This window comes from Pediculus humanus, genomic scaffold (genome assembly GCF_000006295.1).
Source record: "Pediculus humanus corporis 1103172107475 genomic scaffold, whole genome shotgun sequence".
Taxonomy (NCBI): Eukaryota; Metazoa; Arthropoda; class Insecta; order Psocodea; family Pediculidae; genus Pediculus; species Pediculus humanus.
This window is the reverse complement of record NW_002987093.1, coordinates 682,143-701,132: the sequence shown is the minus strand read 5'-3', so window position 1 is coordinate 701,132 and position 18,990 is coordinate 682,143. Positions and strand designations below refer to the sequence as shown.

General features: G+C 25.9%; 3 protein-coding genes and 2 non-coding genes across 5 annotated transcripts in view; 2 read left to right on the top strand and 3 right to left on the bottom strand.

Annotated features, from left to right (window-relative positions):
• Phum_PHUM127760 (NADH kinase, putative) overlaps positions 1–1,380 on the bottom strand; it is a gene marked incomplete at both ends in the record, with an annotated part of 4,270 nt that extends 2,890 nt beyond the window's left edge. The window contains one exon of the mRNA XM_002424316.1: positions 1,244–1,380. Coding sequence (XP_002424361.1) covers positions 1,244–1,380 — 137 coding nt within the window. The remainder of the gene's footprint in view (positions 1–1,243) is intronic.
• Positions 1,381–6,420: 5,040 nt separating this feature from the next.
• Positions 6,421–6,492, bottom strand: Phum_PHUM127750. The gene has a single exon. It is a non-coding gene; the product is annotated as a tRNA-Glu (tRNA).
• A 234-nt stretch (positions 6,493–6,726) lies between these two features.
• On the top strand, positions 6,727–6,797 carry Phum_PHUM127740. The gene has a single exon. It is a non-coding gene; the product is annotated as a tRNA-Gly (tRNA).
• Positions 6,798–11,954: 5,157 nt separating this feature from the next.
• Positions 11,955–12,199, bottom strand: Phum_PHUM127730 (uncharacterized protein; the record flags this gene model as incomplete). The annotated part of the gene is made up of 2 exons (XM_002424315.1): positions 11,955–12,003; positions 12,087–12,199. 2 exons carry the CDS (start codon positions 12,197–12,199, stop codon positions 11,955–11,957), a joined length of 162 nt encoding a protein of 53 aa, XP_002424360.1.
• A 2,327-nt stretch (positions 12,200–14,526) lies between these two features.
• Phum_PHUM127720 (coiled-coil domain-containing protein 47 precursor, putative) lies at positions 14,527–16,532 on the top strand (the record flags this gene model as incomplete). The annotated part of the gene is made up of 7 exons (XM_002424314.1): positions 14,527–14,790; positions 14,893–15,003; positions 15,116–15,415; positions 15,495–15,653; positions 15,746–15,936; positions 16,048–16,216; positions 16,293–16,532. The coding sequence occupies 7 exons, from the start codon at positions 14,527–14,529 to the stop codon at positions 16,530–16,532; spliced, it is 1,434 nt and encodes a 477-aa protein (XP_002424359.1).
• Between the last annotated feature and the right edge of the window lie 2,458 nt (positions 16,533–18,990).

Here is an 18,990-nt window from a genome sequence, read left to right as displayed (position 1 = left end):
CCTCCTCACATTAAAAAAAAAAATTGTAATGAAAAACTAAAAAATAATAAATAAAATCGACTGTGAATTTATTATATAAATTAAATAAATAATAATAATAATAAAATTAAAACTCCTTAATGTCGGGGGCGGGGGGCGATCGACCCCCCTCATCCTCCCACACCCTCCCCAAACTTCATTTGTGTTGTTAAAAAAACACGACATTTTTCAATTGAATATTTTAAAACCGCAATTTCTTTTTCTTTTTTTTCTTTAACGACAATCGATCGATCGATCGATCGATATATCGATTTTTTTTTTTAAAACTCGGGGTTGTTTTTCATAACAAACTGTAATTTTATACCCGATGTGAAAAGAGAAAGAGAGAGAGAGAGAGAGAGAGAGAGAGAGAGAGAGAGAGAAACGATTTATCGAAGAAATCCAAATTGTGAAAAAGAAATTTTAAAAAATTTCATTAAATTATTATTATTATTATTATTACTGTTTCGTTCGTTCCAAACATGTCGCAATATATTTATATATATACATTTACGTACGATGGCACGCGCACAACCACACTCAAAGTGGAATTTAAACTTAAAAACGTAATAAACGTAGTTAAGGTGCGCAATATAAAATATATGATTCATTGAATGCATCAAACGTAAAAATAAATTTTAAGGTACGTTACGGAATGTCGATCGTCCGAAACCTAAATTTCGAAAGTAATCATAATAATAATTCGATAAATGTAAATAAATAATCATCATTATCATTTACGATGGTGGAAAAAAAAAAACCAAAAAGAAAAGAAAGAAAGAAAACATGAACGTAACGCAAAATCTTTTCATCCCTCGAAATAAAGACAGAGAGAGAGAGAGAGAAAAGGTAAAGTAAGGTTTAACATTAAGTAGATGCAATAATAATAATGATGATGATGATGATGATGATGATGATGATGGTGATTAAAGGAGAATACATTTTATGAGAGAGAGACGTAGTTGTAATTCTTCTTTCGAGTGGGAGGAGAAGGGGGGAAAGGAGTCAAATTATTCGCGGAATTCACGCCAACCGTTAAATAATAATAATAATAATAATAAAACGAGGATTCGATCCACGAATCGTTACCGGTTTTTCGTTTTTTTTTTTTCGCGGCATACCCTACGCTAGATTTCGGGGGGAGCCATCTACTATCATTTTTTTATGGTGCATCAACAAAAAACTTGTTCCTCCTCGGAAAAAAACAAATGAGACTATAACTTACGGCCATGTTCCAGAACGAGTCCTCGGGCATTCTATCGTTCCACTATTTCTATGCCAAACATCTAAATCCAATCCGGATCCGAGCCATTTTTTCGTTTTTGAATATTTTTCATTTGTTATCGATGAAGTCCTAGTCATTTTTTTTTTTTTTGTTTTCAAACTGTTTTATAAGATACCGCGAAAACGCCGTCGACGACAACAACAACAACAACAAAAACAAAAACGTCAAATATAGTCATTTGATTCGTATTTTTATTATGAATAAATAAACACAAATAATTTTTTTTCAACGTTTCACGAAATGCCCGGCTTGCAATTACGTGCACGTTGATAATAATAATAATAATAATAATAATAAAAAAGGTTTTGCTGTCGATATTTCACGTAATTTTGTTCCGCCTATTAAATTAAAAAAATAAATAAATAAATAAAAACATTCAAATCGACACGATCCCGCGAACCTTTTTTTAAATTAACCCCACGTAACTCGGTCATAATTATTATTATTATTATTATTATTATTATTATTATTATTATTAATTAAAAAATCAATGAAAGAAAATCAAATGAAAAATTAATTAATTAATTAAAGCCTAAATACAAATGAAAACTTTCAAGGGTTTTAAACCATACTGTATATAAAGTTTCGAGTTCGATTCCATTCATAAATCGATAAAGCCCCTTCCCTCCCTCCCTCCTCCTCCTCCTCGTCCTCCTCCCCCCGGAAAAAAAGGCATTAATAATCGCACACGCAAATAAATATAATATATATATATGTATACTAATTTAATGAATCAAAAAAAAAAAAAAAGGATAGAAATCAATGTTGACCCACCGCAACAGACGATACACACGCACACACACGCACGCACGCACGCACACATGCACACACGCACATATGCATACCGTTCAATATAACGTTACAGAACAAATAAAAAAATTACAGAGATTAATGTATCAGACGAATTAGAAATCCTTACGACAACAACAACAATAAAAAAATTCCATGAAATTCGTTTCCCAAACAAACATCTTCTCTTCTCATGAAAAGATTATGTGCATCTTATGCAAAATTATCCTAAGCTAACAAACAAACAAACAACAACAACAAAAAATAAAACAACAAACAAATAAAAAAAAACAATTTGAAAATCTCTTTTCTCTTCGCAAAAAGAGAAATTTGCAAAAGTTTTAAAAAATTTTCAAAACTGCCAACATAATCGAATCGAAAAAAAAAAAAAAAAAAGAAAAAAAACAAAAACAAAACGTGAAGCGCGTAATGTTAAATACGTTACTACGTTGTTCAAAACAACTTCCGAACGAAATACGGTATTATTGATGCCGATCAAATCAAACGATGACCGTCAAAAAGTATTTACAAAAACTCGCGTAGTGTTCAACGGTTAACTCGTAACAACAAAAAAAAAAAAAAAAAAATGGAAAACGGAATAAAAAATAATAATAATCAATCAATTAAAATTCTTTGCATCGATTTGCATAAATTTTTTTTTTTTTAAAGGAAAACGAAAAATAATATATGTCCATTAATCAATTTTGATTATTACGTAGTAGTAGTAGTCGTAGTCGTAGTAGTAGTAGCCGTAACAATTTCTTTCTTGTGTCACGAAAATTCTTTCTCTGTGAGCCGCCGCCATGTTTGTTTTATTAAATGTGCGCGTCCAAGAATTCTATTTTGTTTCGATAATACGTTTCGAAAATTTTAGAAAATTAAATTCGCGACGGCGTGCAATTGTTTCACAAATATGAAGAATTTTCAAAAAAAAAAAAAAAAAACGCTACCTAAAATTAAATTCAGGTACATCTTTTCTGTTTCTTTCTTTCAAATTACGCATAACGGGAAAATTTGTCCGTTTTGTCAAACCTTTTGATTAATTAATGACGACAAAAAAAAAAAAAACGATTTTAATTAAATTTGACCTTAACGATACGCTACGCTAAAAAAAAAAGGGAATTTATACGTCGACATGATTGTTTCCCCCCCCCCTGCCTGCCCCCAAGATTTTACGTTTTAAACGTCCGTAAGAATGCAAAAAAACGAGAATGGAAAAAATTTAATAAAAAATAACAGGAAAGTAAATAACTATTGGAAAACGACAAAAAGAAAAAAAAATGTTTAAAACTAGGTCATTAAGAGTAGTTTAGGCTGAAGGTATAGGTTTACAGAGATCATTAAAAAAAATAAAATATTTGCAATAATTTCAAATTCCTTAAATTACTACTACCAACTACTACTACCACTACTACCACCACTGCTGCCACTACTACTACTACCAACTTTTTAAATTTTCCAGTTTTTTTTTTTTTTTGCTACAAAAAATAAGGTTTTTACCGTCGCGATGGTAGCCTATAATGCCAACCAATATTTATTATTATTATTATTATTATTATTATTATTATCATCGAACATTTGACCATGTATAAGTAAGTAAGTAACCATTGCCAAATGTTGCCGTCGTCATTGACGACTAATAAAAAAAAAAAAAAAAAAAAAAAAAATTTAACTTTAGGAAAATTTTCTTATTATTATTATTATTATTATTATTATTATTATTATTATTATTATGAAGGAGGGACCTCCAAAATTAAAAAAAATCACCACGTGTGGTCCTCGTACCTATACCTGTTCTTGTCAGCACGTTAATAAAAAATTATAATGTGTGTGCGCGTGCGCAAAAAATATTTCGATTCGATTAATCGATGGTAACGTTTTCGAACAATTATTTTTTTCGGTTAAATTAACGGAAAAAAAAACTTTCCATCGGGATTTGCTCCAAATAAACAAACAAACAAACAAACAAAAACAAAAGCAGAAGAAAAAATTTTTTTTTCGATTCTCGGAAAATTGTTATGTTATACCCCCCCTCCCCCATCAGTCAAATCGATTGTAAAAACCGATAAATGGTCAAACAATACATTTTCGCGAGAAATAAATAAATAAATAAATCCTAAAACGATTAAATAAATAAATAATTAATAACAAAATTATTTAAATATCATTACATCACAAGTAATGAAACATTACTTGGCAAAAAAATAAAGAAAAACACGATGACAAGTTTTATTTTTATACGTTAACGCAAACGAAAACGGAAAAAAAGAAAACGCATTTCCATACAAAATAATAATAATAATAATAATAATAATAAAAGGGAAAACGCAGCTTGTGATAATCACCGGGGAGAAAGAAAAACAAACGCACAAAACGTACACACACACACACACACGCACGCACGCATAAAATGACCTATTTTTCCTCCATTTCCCCCCTCTCCCACCCGATTTCCTCACGCAAATGTAAATGATGTGGCGTTTTCATAATAATAATAATAATAAAAACCTAAAGTTCCTATATTATATTAATCGGTCGCGATTCGGGAAAATCCTTTTCTGACCAAAAGTTTACCGTTTGCCCCCCAAACCGGAACTTGATGACACCACAAACAAAATAATCAACACACACAATCCGCGCTACACTTTTCTTTCCGAGGATATTATAAAAAAAAAAAAAAAAAAAAACGCAATCGCGGAAGTTGGAAAAACAGAGGTGTACATGCAACTGATTGTTTTTTTTTACTTCTCAAAGGTAGTAAACCAATGGTATTGTATATGTAAATGGTGGGGAGTGGTTCTCTCTCCTTTTAAATGATAACCGCAACACAAACGTCAAAACCAGGATTTTTATCCATTTTAAATATAACCATCAGACCGGACCGTAAGAATTTCTTTTTAACAACAATTTTATTTTTTACAAAATGGCGAATCGAATCTAGAAAGTTCTTTTGTTATATTAATAATAATAATAATAATAATAATAATAATAATAATAATAATAATTATAATAATTATAACAACGCAAAAAAAAAAAAAAAAAAAAAAAACGAATAATTATTCCGTGTGATTCGCGTGTGTAAATCGTAGCATTTTACTTTCTATTTAACTGTTTTTTTTTTTTTTTTACGAATAACAATAATAATAATAATAATAATAATAATAATAATAATAATAATAATAATAATAATAATGATAATAATATTTTTTTCTTCTTTCGATATTTTTACGCTCATTTGATATTTATATATATATATATATATTTTTTTTTTATCCAAATCAAAATGTATTTGACCTTAGTTGATTTTTATACATTTGATTCGATTGCCAGACCTTCTGCTTCCGTCTTTCACCTTAACCGCACACGCACACGCACACGCACTCGCGCACACGCACGCACACCACACGCATTTATACCACCTTATATAAAATAATCCTAAATTTTACCAATGGCTAAAACGATTTGATTTTTCACACCTTTGACTCAAATTAAAAAAAAAAAAAGGGGGGGAGGGGGAAACGAAAAAGGAGGTGAAAATTGTTGAAAACATTAATGATAATGATGATGATGATGATGATTAATGGAGGGGTCAGTTTGAATTTTTTTTTTTTGTATTCTCACATCGTCACTTCGGGTTATTGTTTTATGTGATTTAATTATAAAAATAAAAATAGTACGTCCATGACATTATATATGTAATCTAACATTTTTAAATGTATCTCTCTCTCTCTCTCTCTCTCTCATGGGTATTTCCGCAATAATAATAATAAAACCATCATCACATCAAACGACTTCCTTTCAATCTTTAATAATAATAATAATAATTTTTTATTAGTATTAAATTTGCCACCGCGGATAGAGAAACAAGTTTCCGAATTTCTAAAACGCAAAAGAAGAAAACATTTAATTATTTCTTTTCTTTTTGTGCGTTCAATGTTTGTGTAAACAGTAAGTATAAGTATCTTCATTGTTTCTTTGTTAATATAATGATTCGTTCTAGTTTTGTTATTATTATTATTATTATTATTATTATTCCCAAACAATAAATACTACTGCTACTACTACTACTACTACTACTACTTAGTAAATTAGGTAATCTTTTTCATTAATTTATCATTAAACATGTTTTATCATTTTTTTTGAAAATAATGATAAAATTTGTTTTATGAAATCTCAAATCTGATTGGATTGTTTTATAGATTAATGTATAAAAAAAAAAAGATTGTAAATTTTCTCACTTTTGTGTGTGAGTTTGTTTGTTTGTTTGTTCAAAAATTTATACGGGGGGTTTTTCCCCCCTTTAAATTACGAAGAAAAAAAAAAAAATTCTCCGGTACCGGGAATCGAACCCGGGCCTCCTGGGTGAGAGCCAGGTATCCTAGCCACTAGACCATACCGGACTTAAATGAAAAGCGCTGTAAATGACTCATTTATTTACAGTCTCATCATTCCTTTTCTAAATTATTATCCCGAAAAAAAAAAATAATAAATTTTTAAAAAAATCTAAAAGAAACGATTAAAACGTAAATTTTTCCATTGATCGATATTACATGCGTTCGAAATGAAGAAGAGAGAGACAGACAGACAGAGAGAGAAAGCTTTAATAAAATCTCAATTATCCCATCTAACCCGCAGCACCGCTGGTGTAGTGGTATCATGCAAGATTCCCATTCTTGCGACCCGGGTTCGATTCCCGGGCGGTGCAAGAAAACAATTTTTTTTTTTTTTTTCGAATTGAAAAAAATATTATTATTATTATTTTTCTATTCATGTCTAACCTTTTTCGCCGTTGCCAAGCCTGCCCGTATGTGTTCAATTTTTTCATCGAATTCCACATTTGTTTTACATTTCCGGAAAACCTAAACGATATTTTTTTATTAACGAACATGATTACGCGCGTGCGTGTGTGCGTGTGTTACTATACTGTTATTATTTCGAAAATTATAGACGAATAAAACAAAAAAAAAAAAAAAAAAAAAAAAAACCGCCTGTGAAACACCCGTACGATACACAATGACACGCTCTACTAAATTGAAAAAGTTTATTACGATAATAATTCGAAAAAAAAAAAAAATACGACCTATTGAACTCAAAGATGAAAAATATAGATTATAAGTTTGAAAAAAATTTTTTTATATATATTTATGAAATGATGCATGTGATGTAAATTGATTCTCAAAACTAGACTGACAACAACAATTTATTTGTAACAAAATAAATAAATAAAACGATAAATTGAATCGTCAACTTAAACATTTGTTGTTGTTGTTGTTATTAAATGACATTGATTTAAATTTTTTACTTTTATATAAACATAAAAATCATTATCGGTCATAATAGCTTTGTATTTGCAAATAATAATAATCTCGGTTGTTGAATGATAAACAACAACAACAACAACAAAAAAGAGCATTTGGTAACAAACAATGTAAAATTAGAAATCAATTAACGTCTAATTATTGAACTCAAATGAATTTTTTCTTCACAATCGAAAAAGAAAGTTAATTAATAATAATAATAACTCATATTTTTTTTTTTTTTTCAAAGCCTTTTCTTTAAAAAATGGTTTTTATCACACACACAAAAAAAAACCAAATCTGGCAAAAACCCGAACAACAACAACAACAACAACAAAAAAGTAACTTTAAGGTCAAATCCTTGATTTTTCCTTCGTGATCACAGTATAAAAGTGTGTCCACGTTTTAAAATTGGACGAATGATTTAATTACGAATTTTTTTTTTTTTGCTTTTGCATTTGCACACAGAGAAAAAGCATAAATAATAATAATAATAATAATACTTTGTAATAAATTCGCCTTTATTACAAAGCACACCTGACAAAGACCTTGACTGACTGGGCAAAACAACCTAATCGAAAAAAAAAAAAAAAAAAAAATGTTAACTGATGACAATAAATTTACAAAGATAAAACATGATTCAATAAATAATAAAATGCAAACAAACGCAGAAATATGTACGAATGTCCCCCCCCTCTCCCCTCGTTGTGGACAACAAACTTAAAACAAATATTGACCACTTTGAACAATTACAAACCCCAGCAGAATCAAACAAAAAAAAAAAAAGTAATCGTTAATTAACAACCATTACACTTAATACCATTTAAACTCATTAATTAATAATAAATAATAATAATAATTAAATATAATAAATTAAAATTAAACAGACAAAAACATTTTTCCCACTCTGTGGAATGGAACACCTCATCATCTTATAAGTGGGTCAACACAAAAAATATTTGAACATAATTATTTAAACTCACACAAATTATTTATATATATGTAAAATATTATTATTATTATTATTATTATCATTACGACTACAATATTCTATATAATAAACCCAAACTTTATATTATTACGCAACCATAACCAAAACAAAAAAAAAAAAAAATCCTGTGCCTGAACAAATTCAATCAATAAATAATCAATATACATACATAGGGAGCGTTAATTAAATTTGAAAACCTAATCAACTTCGAATTTCCCCCCTTCCCCTCCTCTCCCTCCTTTTGTTTTCGAAAACAACCACAACCAAAACAAACGAACAAACAAACGAAGGAAAAAACCTTTTACGATTTAAAGACACTTACCAAATATCGACCAACGTTTTTATATCTAGTCCATCCAATAATAATAAATTACTCGAACATTCCATTGATATTCCACTTTCGGGTGAAGAAGACATTTTTTTTTGTTTTTTTTTTTTTTTTAAACTATTATTATTATTATTATTTTTTTGTTAACCTATCGCTGACCGTTAATAAAATAAAAAAAAAAAAAGTCTTTTTCACATGCAAATCAAACACTATCTGTTATAACACGTCCTTGACAATATGTTTCAATTAAAAGCGTTTAAAAAATAAATTAATTAATTTTTTAATAAACACATAATAATAATAATTTTTTCAAACAACCAACCCATGCAATCGATGATAATAACCGAAAGTAAAAATAATAATAATAATAATAATAAATTTTTTGCCTTATTAAAAATTCATGATTAATAATATAGATTTGATATGTATATATATCACACACACACACACACACACACACACACACACTCGTGCCACGACGTTATGATTTCAACGTATCGTATATTTATTAAAACAAAGGATTAACGACCTGTGAATAATAATAATAATAATAACAACTTCTTTTTTATTTTTATTACGTATTATTATTATTATTATTAAAGAATTATTGAAACCCCGTACTCGCACTCCGTACAACTGCCTCAAAACAATAACAATAATAATAATAATAATAAAATAAAGAAAGAAACAGTGAAAGCTGATATGTCTATCATTATGCCATTGTGACGTCGTCGCTACTACTACTACTTATTTCTTCATTTAATAATAAAGCCTAACCCGAGTCTTTGTCGTCGTGGCTGTAGAATAATTAAAGTCCGCCAATGTTTTTTTTTTTGTTTATATCAAACGATATATTCTTAACATTTTCCCTACGTCCTGCATCCTACGTAATATTTATTATTATTATTTTTTTTTAAACATTTTCAAACGTATTATTAAACGAAAAAAAAACGCCATATTTAAATAATTCTCAATAAAAACCGACCGTTTTAAAAAATTAAAATTATCATTACTAACATTTTCTCTAAAAATAAATTAATTTTTTCATTTGTTTGCGAATAAAGCGAATGATACGTTTATATTTATAGAATTAAAAAATTTAGTAATATTAACACCTACAAAAAATTTATTTTAGCTTTTTTTTGAACTGTTAGAAATAATAAAAAAAAAAAATTTCTCTTTTGAATAAAATGTAAACCACAAACATTTTCCCTACTTTTTTCTTTTTTTTTTTTTTTTTAGAAAATTGACTTCGTTGAATTCATTTAATAAAATTATTTATTCAGATATATAAATAAGTGAATGGGAATTAATTAATTAATTATGGCTATCTGGTTCGTTTAAAAATTTGACTTGAAGCAATGTGTAAAATTTTACATTGCACTACGTCATTCTATAAAAAAAAAAAAATATAAAAAATTCTAACCTACTTGTAAATATTGTCTGAGTATAAAACTACCTACTACCTAGTATATGCTACCTCCAAGGCAACAAATTAAATAAAAGTCAAAAAAAAAAAATTTTTTTTTTACTTGACTAAATCTAGATTTACAACATCTCCCCTTTATTACTACTAAAAAAAATTTAAATAAAAACGATAATTTACCCAAATCAATTATACCTCGTGACTAAGATAATAATGATGATGATGATGATGGTAATGATTGATGATGAATTGGTATTTGGAATAATTGTATGTACATTTTTTGTTCCAACATGATTCAACATTTAAATTCAAACTCACCAGAAACTAAAGCGTTTTTTTTTTTTTGAAAATTTACATTCATTCCCAACGACAACCACAACAAAATTTTTATGAAAATAGGTTCAACAGGTATACTAATTACAAATGCAAAACAACAACATTCTACTGTAAATTACAAAAGGCAAAACTACAACAGACACTATGAGACAAATTTCATACCTTAAAATATAAATAATAATTTTTTTTTTTTTTTTTTTAAATCTTTTACTCTGCTGGCTTTTACAAATTATTATTTTATTTTAAGGAAAAAGCTAATTTTGTTTAAATTTGTTAATTTAGACTCTCAGCACGTGACTTGAACTAAAAACAACAAAAAAAAAAAAAATTTTTTTAAGTTAATTAAATAGAAAATATTCAACTAATTAACAACAACAACAACAACAACAAGTTAGAAATGTTTTTTTTTTTTAAGGGGAGAGTTAAGTAAAACATTGGACAAACCAACAAACAAATTTAAATAAAAACACAAAAAACAAAGTTTGTTTTGACAATTACATAAATATTAAGACAAAAAAAAAAAATACATTTAAGAGCGTGTGTGCGTTAAAATAACAATTGTTAACCATAAGCGATCATTAAAAATAATAATGTTTTCCAAATGTGTTTTACAATTGAACACAAACAATACAATTTCCCCTCCTTTCTCCCCAACAAAAGTCCGTCGTATCCCATCAAAAAAATAGCACTACAAAATAAGAAAATGTGTGATTGATATTGTGTTATTAAAATTCTGACAAAAAAATACAAAAAAAAAAAAAAAAAAAACAAATAACTACAACAACAACAACAACAAAAGAAATCTCTCAACTACAAACATTTACAAATTTTTCTACCTACAGACCTATTGGCCTACCTTCGAACCTCCTGACAATCGGCAACACTCATTGATACGATTTTGCTATCATCCATCATCTGAGAGCTTAAAAAGAAGAAAAAAAGGTAAAATGTATAAATAATGTTTAAAAATAAGAAATAAAGGCTTTTCCGCGTGTGTGCGTGCGTGTGAGTGTGTTTGTGCTACAAGTTGTTTACTTATCCAAAGATCAGAGGATCAAGGAACTTTTATAATAAAAAAAAAAAAAAAAATGTAGATGTGAATGTTAAAAACCTGCATTCTCACCTTAAATAAATATCACACAATTATTTAATTTCGATTGCCCTTTTCATAAATAATAATAAAAAGTTAAATAAATTATTTGTTTTTTTTTACCATTCCAATAATAATAATAGTTAATAATATTTCAAATCAAATCAACAATACAAAACAACAAAATTATACCTTTCACGGTAGTAGTAGTAGTAGTAGTAGTACGTCACGTGATAAATTAGCATTATTATTATTATTCGTTTGAACAAGTATACAATAATGTAACGATTGCCTCCAAACATTTAACATCAATTATACCGTACCGTATTGGTTTAAATAAAGTAGAGAGAGAGAGAGAGAGAGAGAGAGAGAGAGAGTCAACCTGGATCTGGAATCAAGGTTGGATCAACCTTGATCGCAGTAGGGAATCGCAATCCTGGAAACTGGACAACAACACGTCCAGTTTTTTTTTTTTTTTTTTGGGTCAACATCGTTTTTTTAAATAGTTATTTATATACTTACATACCTGAAAATCTTTTCCTTAACTTTTCCAACGACGGTTTTCCTCACGTTATTATCTTTGTTGTTTAAATCCATGTTCACGAGAACTTTTGCCAATCGTAAATCTTCTTCATTCATTATGACGAGAATACTCCTTGGGAAACCTTAAACAGTTTTATGGAGAAAAAAAATTAGAAAAAAAACCAATAATAATAATAATAATAATAATTTAGTCGAATGATAAAGTTAATAGGAAAGAAAGGCACGACGTGAACTTTCGTATCACAGAGCAAAGATACTCTCAAGGTTTTGTTTGAAAGAAAACCAGGTACCAAGGTGCTTCCTTTATTTTTAATTTACGTTTAGGTACTAGTAGACTTATCATTTGTTTATTTAAATTATTTGAAGGCGAGAAAATTAATAAATTCGTGCCTTTTCCTTTTTAATTCAATTCCTTTCCGGTATTTAAAATCGTTTTGAATTATCGATTATATATATGTAGTAAATTTTAATAAATGTAATTTTTTATCGAATACTTAATTTTTAAAAGTAAAACAAATTTAAATTTAAAATTTTTAATTTTAAACGAGTACATTCACATTTGTCACAATATTTTATCGAAATTATCTTTTTTTTTTTTTTTTTGTTAAAAGAAAATTTACAATGAGTTTGTCGTAGAACAAATAACTTTTAAACAAATGGTAATTCTTTTTTTGTTTATTAGCATAGAAAAGCTAAAATTTACTTTGCTTACAAATTTTGTCACATCTTTTTATGCGAAATAATTACAGCTTTCTTCTGGTTATAAACTTATTAATGAAATTTTTTTTCAAAGTCGAATTAAAACAATAACAAATTTATTATCTACTAAGATTACACACAATTAAATAAAATATTATTTTAAAAATTATATATCTTAAAAGGGTAGAGAATAATTTGATTTTACAAAAAAATTTCTTCAAAAGGTTTTATTACACTAAAACAACCGATTACCATTTGACTTTTTTCTGCATTGAAATCGGTTGTTCGTATTTATGATTTTAAACTTAAATTCAGTTTAAAAAGTTTCAATTTTTTTTTTTGAAATTGCTTTACTTCAATGAAATAAATGAAAAATCAACTCAGATATATATCATTAACATAAAAATATTATTATGATGTAAAAATTATAAATGTCGAACAGTTGTATGAATAATTTTTTGTTTCATTTTAAATAAATTCTTATGTAAAAGACCTATAGACATTTTACTATAACTGATTTCTAAATTGTTAGTGGGTTTGTAAAAAATGAAAATTTTATCACACAAAATTAAACACTTGACAATTAAGAATAAGAAAATAATAATGATAAATATATAAATGTGTGTATAATATAAATTATAATAAATTAAAATTTGTTTCAAAAGCATCACTGTCTTGAAAGGATTATTTTAAAAAGTAAGTCATTAATGATTAAGAGAGAGACAGAAAAAAACTTTTCACATATTAATATTACATAAAAAAAAATATACATGAAACGTTATATAAATTTAAAAAATAAGTAAATATATATAAGTACTAACCTTACAATATAAAAAATCAAAAAAAAACCGTATGATAACACAGCAATGACAAAATTTTCATTTAGGAATGTACAAATTTCCTGACAACTATTTCGATACTTAACATGAAGTAATACTGTGTTGTATGATAAATACTTAAATAATACTTTGAGTTTGACTTTAGTATTTTTTATAATTAATAAATAAAATAAATTAATATAAATTAGCACGTATTCAATTCGGTGAAACAGTCTTGCGCATTATGTGAAAAAAAAACGGTTTATTGTTCGTTTTAAATCTTAATTTTAACATGGCGAATAAATTGTTTCACCATCTCTCCACCAGAGATCACTGTTAACTAAAATTAAAAAAATTCGCGGTACTATGATAAGATTTGAAAATTTCACAAATCATCAAATCATCTCTAAGAAATATATATTGAAATAATAAAAATTTTTTTATTCAATCACGAATAATTTAATTGTATTTAAAATCTCAATATTTACATTTGATTTTTGAAAATAAATTTATATAAAAATCTATTTTTAGTCTTACCCCAGGAGACATTGATCCAACATCATTACCTCACCGCCATTTTAATATGTTAATAAAACTGACTAATTCCACGTTTTTAAAATTGCTGTAACAGCAAATTTTTTTTAATTTTACCCAAAAAAAAAAAAAAAAAAAAAAACGAGTTTAAAGTTATGATTGTGTAATGAAATATTCTGTAAAGTAATGTGTTTTTTCTAAATTATGAATTCCCAGGTATTAAAAATTTACCAATAAGCGAAAATTTAATTTATTAATCATTTTTTTAAATATTTTCATACTACAGAATTACAATACTGGTTATTATTTTTTTTTAATAAAAAATTTTTTTTAATTATTCTTGATTCCTGATGAGCGGAAATTTCGATAAAAATGAAATCAGCCTTTTTTTTTATAACTTTGATTCTTGTATTTCAATGTAATTTAATTGAAAGTCGTATTAACGAAGATTTTGAGGATAATGAATTCGCAGAATTTGAAGATTTTGATGAGGATGAATTGGCCAGTGAAATTAAAAATAAAGGTAATTTAGAAGTTTTGCACAATTCTAAAGGAAAACTGGTCGTAGAAGAAGATGATGATGATGATATGGTTTTGGAGGATGAAATTGAAAATGATGATGATTCTGTTGTAGAGGTATTTATTATTTTCCCAAAGATTCAATCCCCAAGCACTGTATTTCCTTTAACATAATGTCTGATTAGTCAATTGGAATGAGATTTATCTATTAATTTTTAGGATGAAGATAATGAATTTGATCATTTCAGTGATGAAGAAGAATTTGAAGGTTTCGATACTGGTACTACCAAACCAGAAAAGAAAGAAGCTCCTAGAATAACAATAACTCAGGTTGATAAATTTTTTATTACACATAAACATCATAATATTTTTACAATAAATTATATATAGGTCCATATTTATTAGAAATTGCCCTGATACTTTTTTTTTTTTTTTTATTTAGGTGCCTCTACATTTTAGAAATAATTGGGATAGTTATTATTTAGAAATGCTTATGGTGGCCGGGTTGCTTGTTTACTTTTTAAATTTTTTTACCGGAAGAAACAAAAATCACAAACTTGCCAACATGTGGTATTACACTCATAAAAATTTATTAGAAGAAAATTTCACATTGGTAGGAGACGATGGTAAAATAGAAATAGAAAATCCAGGTTTGGTAAAAGAATCGGAAAATTTGTTTACTCTATGGTGTAGCGGAAGAATGTGTTGCGAAGGAATGTTGGTCGAGTTAAAATTATTAAAAGTAAGTTTTGTTTTGTCGTTAAAAATTTGTAATATGTATGACCTATTTGTAAAAAAAAAATTATACTTATTTGTTTCAGAGACAAGATTTATTGTCTGTCATTGCACAAATTATGAAACCATCAAATGATCAAATTCATATTAGAGTTGATATGAGTAAAGAGGACATGGATTCGTTTGTATTTTGCATTGCCAATAGGAAAACGGCTAATAAATTAAGTAAAGAAATGGCTGATTTGGTACATGTTTATCATTATTCCTATAACTTACTTAAAAAGTTCTTTTCATTTGAAAAAAAAAAGTTTCTCATAAATTTTTTATATTATTTTAGAGTATTTATTGCCCTGAGAAAAAATCTGGATTTAAATTTGGGGTACCTGATAATTTTAGTATTATGAGTGAAATCGGTGAAGTAACATCAGCCATGTTGGATTCGAAAATATTAGCAGTGCTAAATAAATATAATAATTTAGTAGAGTACATACATTTCAGTGATCAATTTTCTGGACCTAAACAAACCGAGTAAATATACTATTTGTCCTTAATTAACAAAAAAAAAAAAAAAAAAAAATTATTATTATTATTATTATTAATAACTTTTTTTTTTTCTTCTTTCCCCCTCCCCCCCACCAGTGATACAAATGTTATAAAATTACCTGATGTAAAAAAGGTTCTGCTATTTCATTTTAACATACCAATAAGAGGTCACGGTACTCAAGAAGCAATGGAACAAATGAAACCCTTACTCCAATTGGTTTTTTATTGCATGGATAAAATTAAACGTTACAAACTAAGCAAAGAGGTGAGACAAATTCTTCATTTCCTTTCCTGTAACAAAAAGAAGAAAAAAAATTAAAATTAAAATTAAACAATTACAGGCTAAGGCAAAAGCTGATAAAAATCGTTTAAGAGTCGAAGAAGCTTTTATGAAAACGACACATGCCGCAAGAGCAGAAGCAGCTGCGGCTAGACGTGAGGAAAAGAAACGACAAGAAAAGGAAAGGATATTGCAAGAAGATGATCCGGAAAAGCAAAGGAAATGGGAAGAAAAGGAAATGAAAAGACAGTTGAAGAAAAAAGCTCCAAGAATAAAACAGTTAAAAGTCAAATCCCTTTGAAAAATGGTGTGTGCGTGCGTGCGTGCGTGCGTGTGGGGAGGGTCTTGTTGTTTTTTTTTTATCAGTAGAAAAAACTTTGTTAGACATACACAAAGTTATTATTATTATTATTATTATCCATTAATAATTGATTAATTAATTTTCTGTAATAAAATTTTTCATATTTATTAAATCTTCTTTATAATCACGTTTATTTGTTACACCTACCTACGAAACAATTAATTAATTATTATTAATTTTACATAAAAAATAAATTTTTATTTATTTATTTATTTATTATTATTATCAGTTATTATTTAATTTCTTTTAAATAAAAATTTATTATTATTATTATGTTAATACAGTTAAATTGATCGGGGAACAATTTTTTTAAATATATTATTATTATTATTATTATTATTGGTTATTAAAAATAAAAATTGTATCGAAAAATAAATAAATAAATAAATAAGTTTTTATAACGTATCAATAAATTTGTTTAAATAAATAAATAAGAAAAGGTAATTAATTAATAATTAATTAAATAAATAAAATAAATTTAAAAAAAAAAACAAATTACAGATTAAATATTTTTATTCGGCCCCTCTCACACACATATATTATAATTAATTAATTAATTATTATTATTATTATTATTATTGTTTATTAATTTATTATTAATTAATTTATTTAAATAAATCGTTATTACAAATATGATGAATTATAATAAAATTTTCATTTAATTATTTTATATATATAATACATATTGACGAAAACAAGAAAAAAAAAATATTTCTCTTTTTCTTATACAATTTTTTAATTAAATATTAAGATAATACATAATAATAGTAGTAATAATAATAATAATAATGATAATAATAATAATAATAATAATGATGATGATAATGATAAATTTTTAACGATTATTTTTTTATTTTAATAAATTTTACAATAAAAAAAAAACATAAAAAATTTCTCGACTCTTCTTCTTCTTCGGTTACTCGTAATATTTAATAATAATAATAATAATAATAATAATAAACATAAATTGAGAAATCATGATGATGATGATAATGATAACGTTTCGGTATTAAAAAAAAAGAAGGGGGTGGAGGATGTGGGTGGAGTGTGGTGGGGGGATGGAGGGGAAATCGGAGGTAAATCGTTATCAGACGATCCTGTAATAAAAATTATTATTTATGTAAAATATTTTTTAACAACAAAAACGTTTTTTAATATAATATGGATTTGTTTGTTTGTCTGTCTGTCTGTTTGTACGTTTGTTGAGTATTTCCAATACTGATTAGTTAATTAATTAATACAATTAATGCAATTAATGTGCCAGGTAGGCAAGCAAATTTATAATTAAATTATTTTCCAATTTTTTTTTTTTGTTTTTTCCTAAAATAAAATAAAATAAATTTATTATTGGCAAGATTTTTTTCGAAACGTTATCATTATCATCATTATTATTATCATTATTAATATATATATATAAATTAAATAATTAATAAATAAATAATAATAATAATAATAATAAAAAACCAACGTGAAATTGTCTAAAAAATTTAAAATAAAACAATAAAAAAAAATTAATAATTTTCAATACTTCGCTTTCACGTTTTTTTTTTTTAAAATAATAATAATAATAATAATAATAATAATAATTTTTCATAATGTTTAATAAATCGACATAAGATTTCAAACGATAAAATATTAATAATAAATAATTTTAAATAATAAAAACATTTTTTTTTTTTGTTACCCTGGCACAAAAGTGGAATTGTTATAATAATATTTTTAATAAAATAATAATAATAATAATAATATAAATACATTTAAAATTTTAATAATAATAATGATAATAATAATAATATATAATAATTGGAAATTTCAAAAGCGATAAAAAAAAAAAGAAAGAGAAAGAGAGAGAGAGAGAGAGAGATAGAAAAAAAAAAAAAAACAAAATCTTTCCTTAAATAAATCCCAAACCTTTAACATACATAGATACATAAATAAAACCTGAATTAATTAATTATTTATTTATTTATTTATTTTTTGTTTGTTGTTGTTACCGACATAATAAAATACAAAAGGCACTAAATACAGAGAGGAGACAGACAGTGTATTACTTTTAAATTCCTTTGATGAAAAATTTTTTAAATATTACATAATTAATTCACATTTAAATAATAATAATAATAATAATAATTATTATTGATAAATTACATTTTTATTTAATTTATTTTATATATATATATATTTATTTATTTTTATCTACTACTTAATTATTAAATTAAAATTATTGATAAAATTTATTAATTAATAAATTTACTCTGTGTATTTCCTCTCTCTCTCTCTCTCTCTCTCTCCTCGTTTAATAATATTAATATTAATAATAATAATTTATTTATTTGTTTTAATTAATTTTGTTTACATTCTCTCTCTCTCTCTCTCACTCACTCATTCACACATTCGG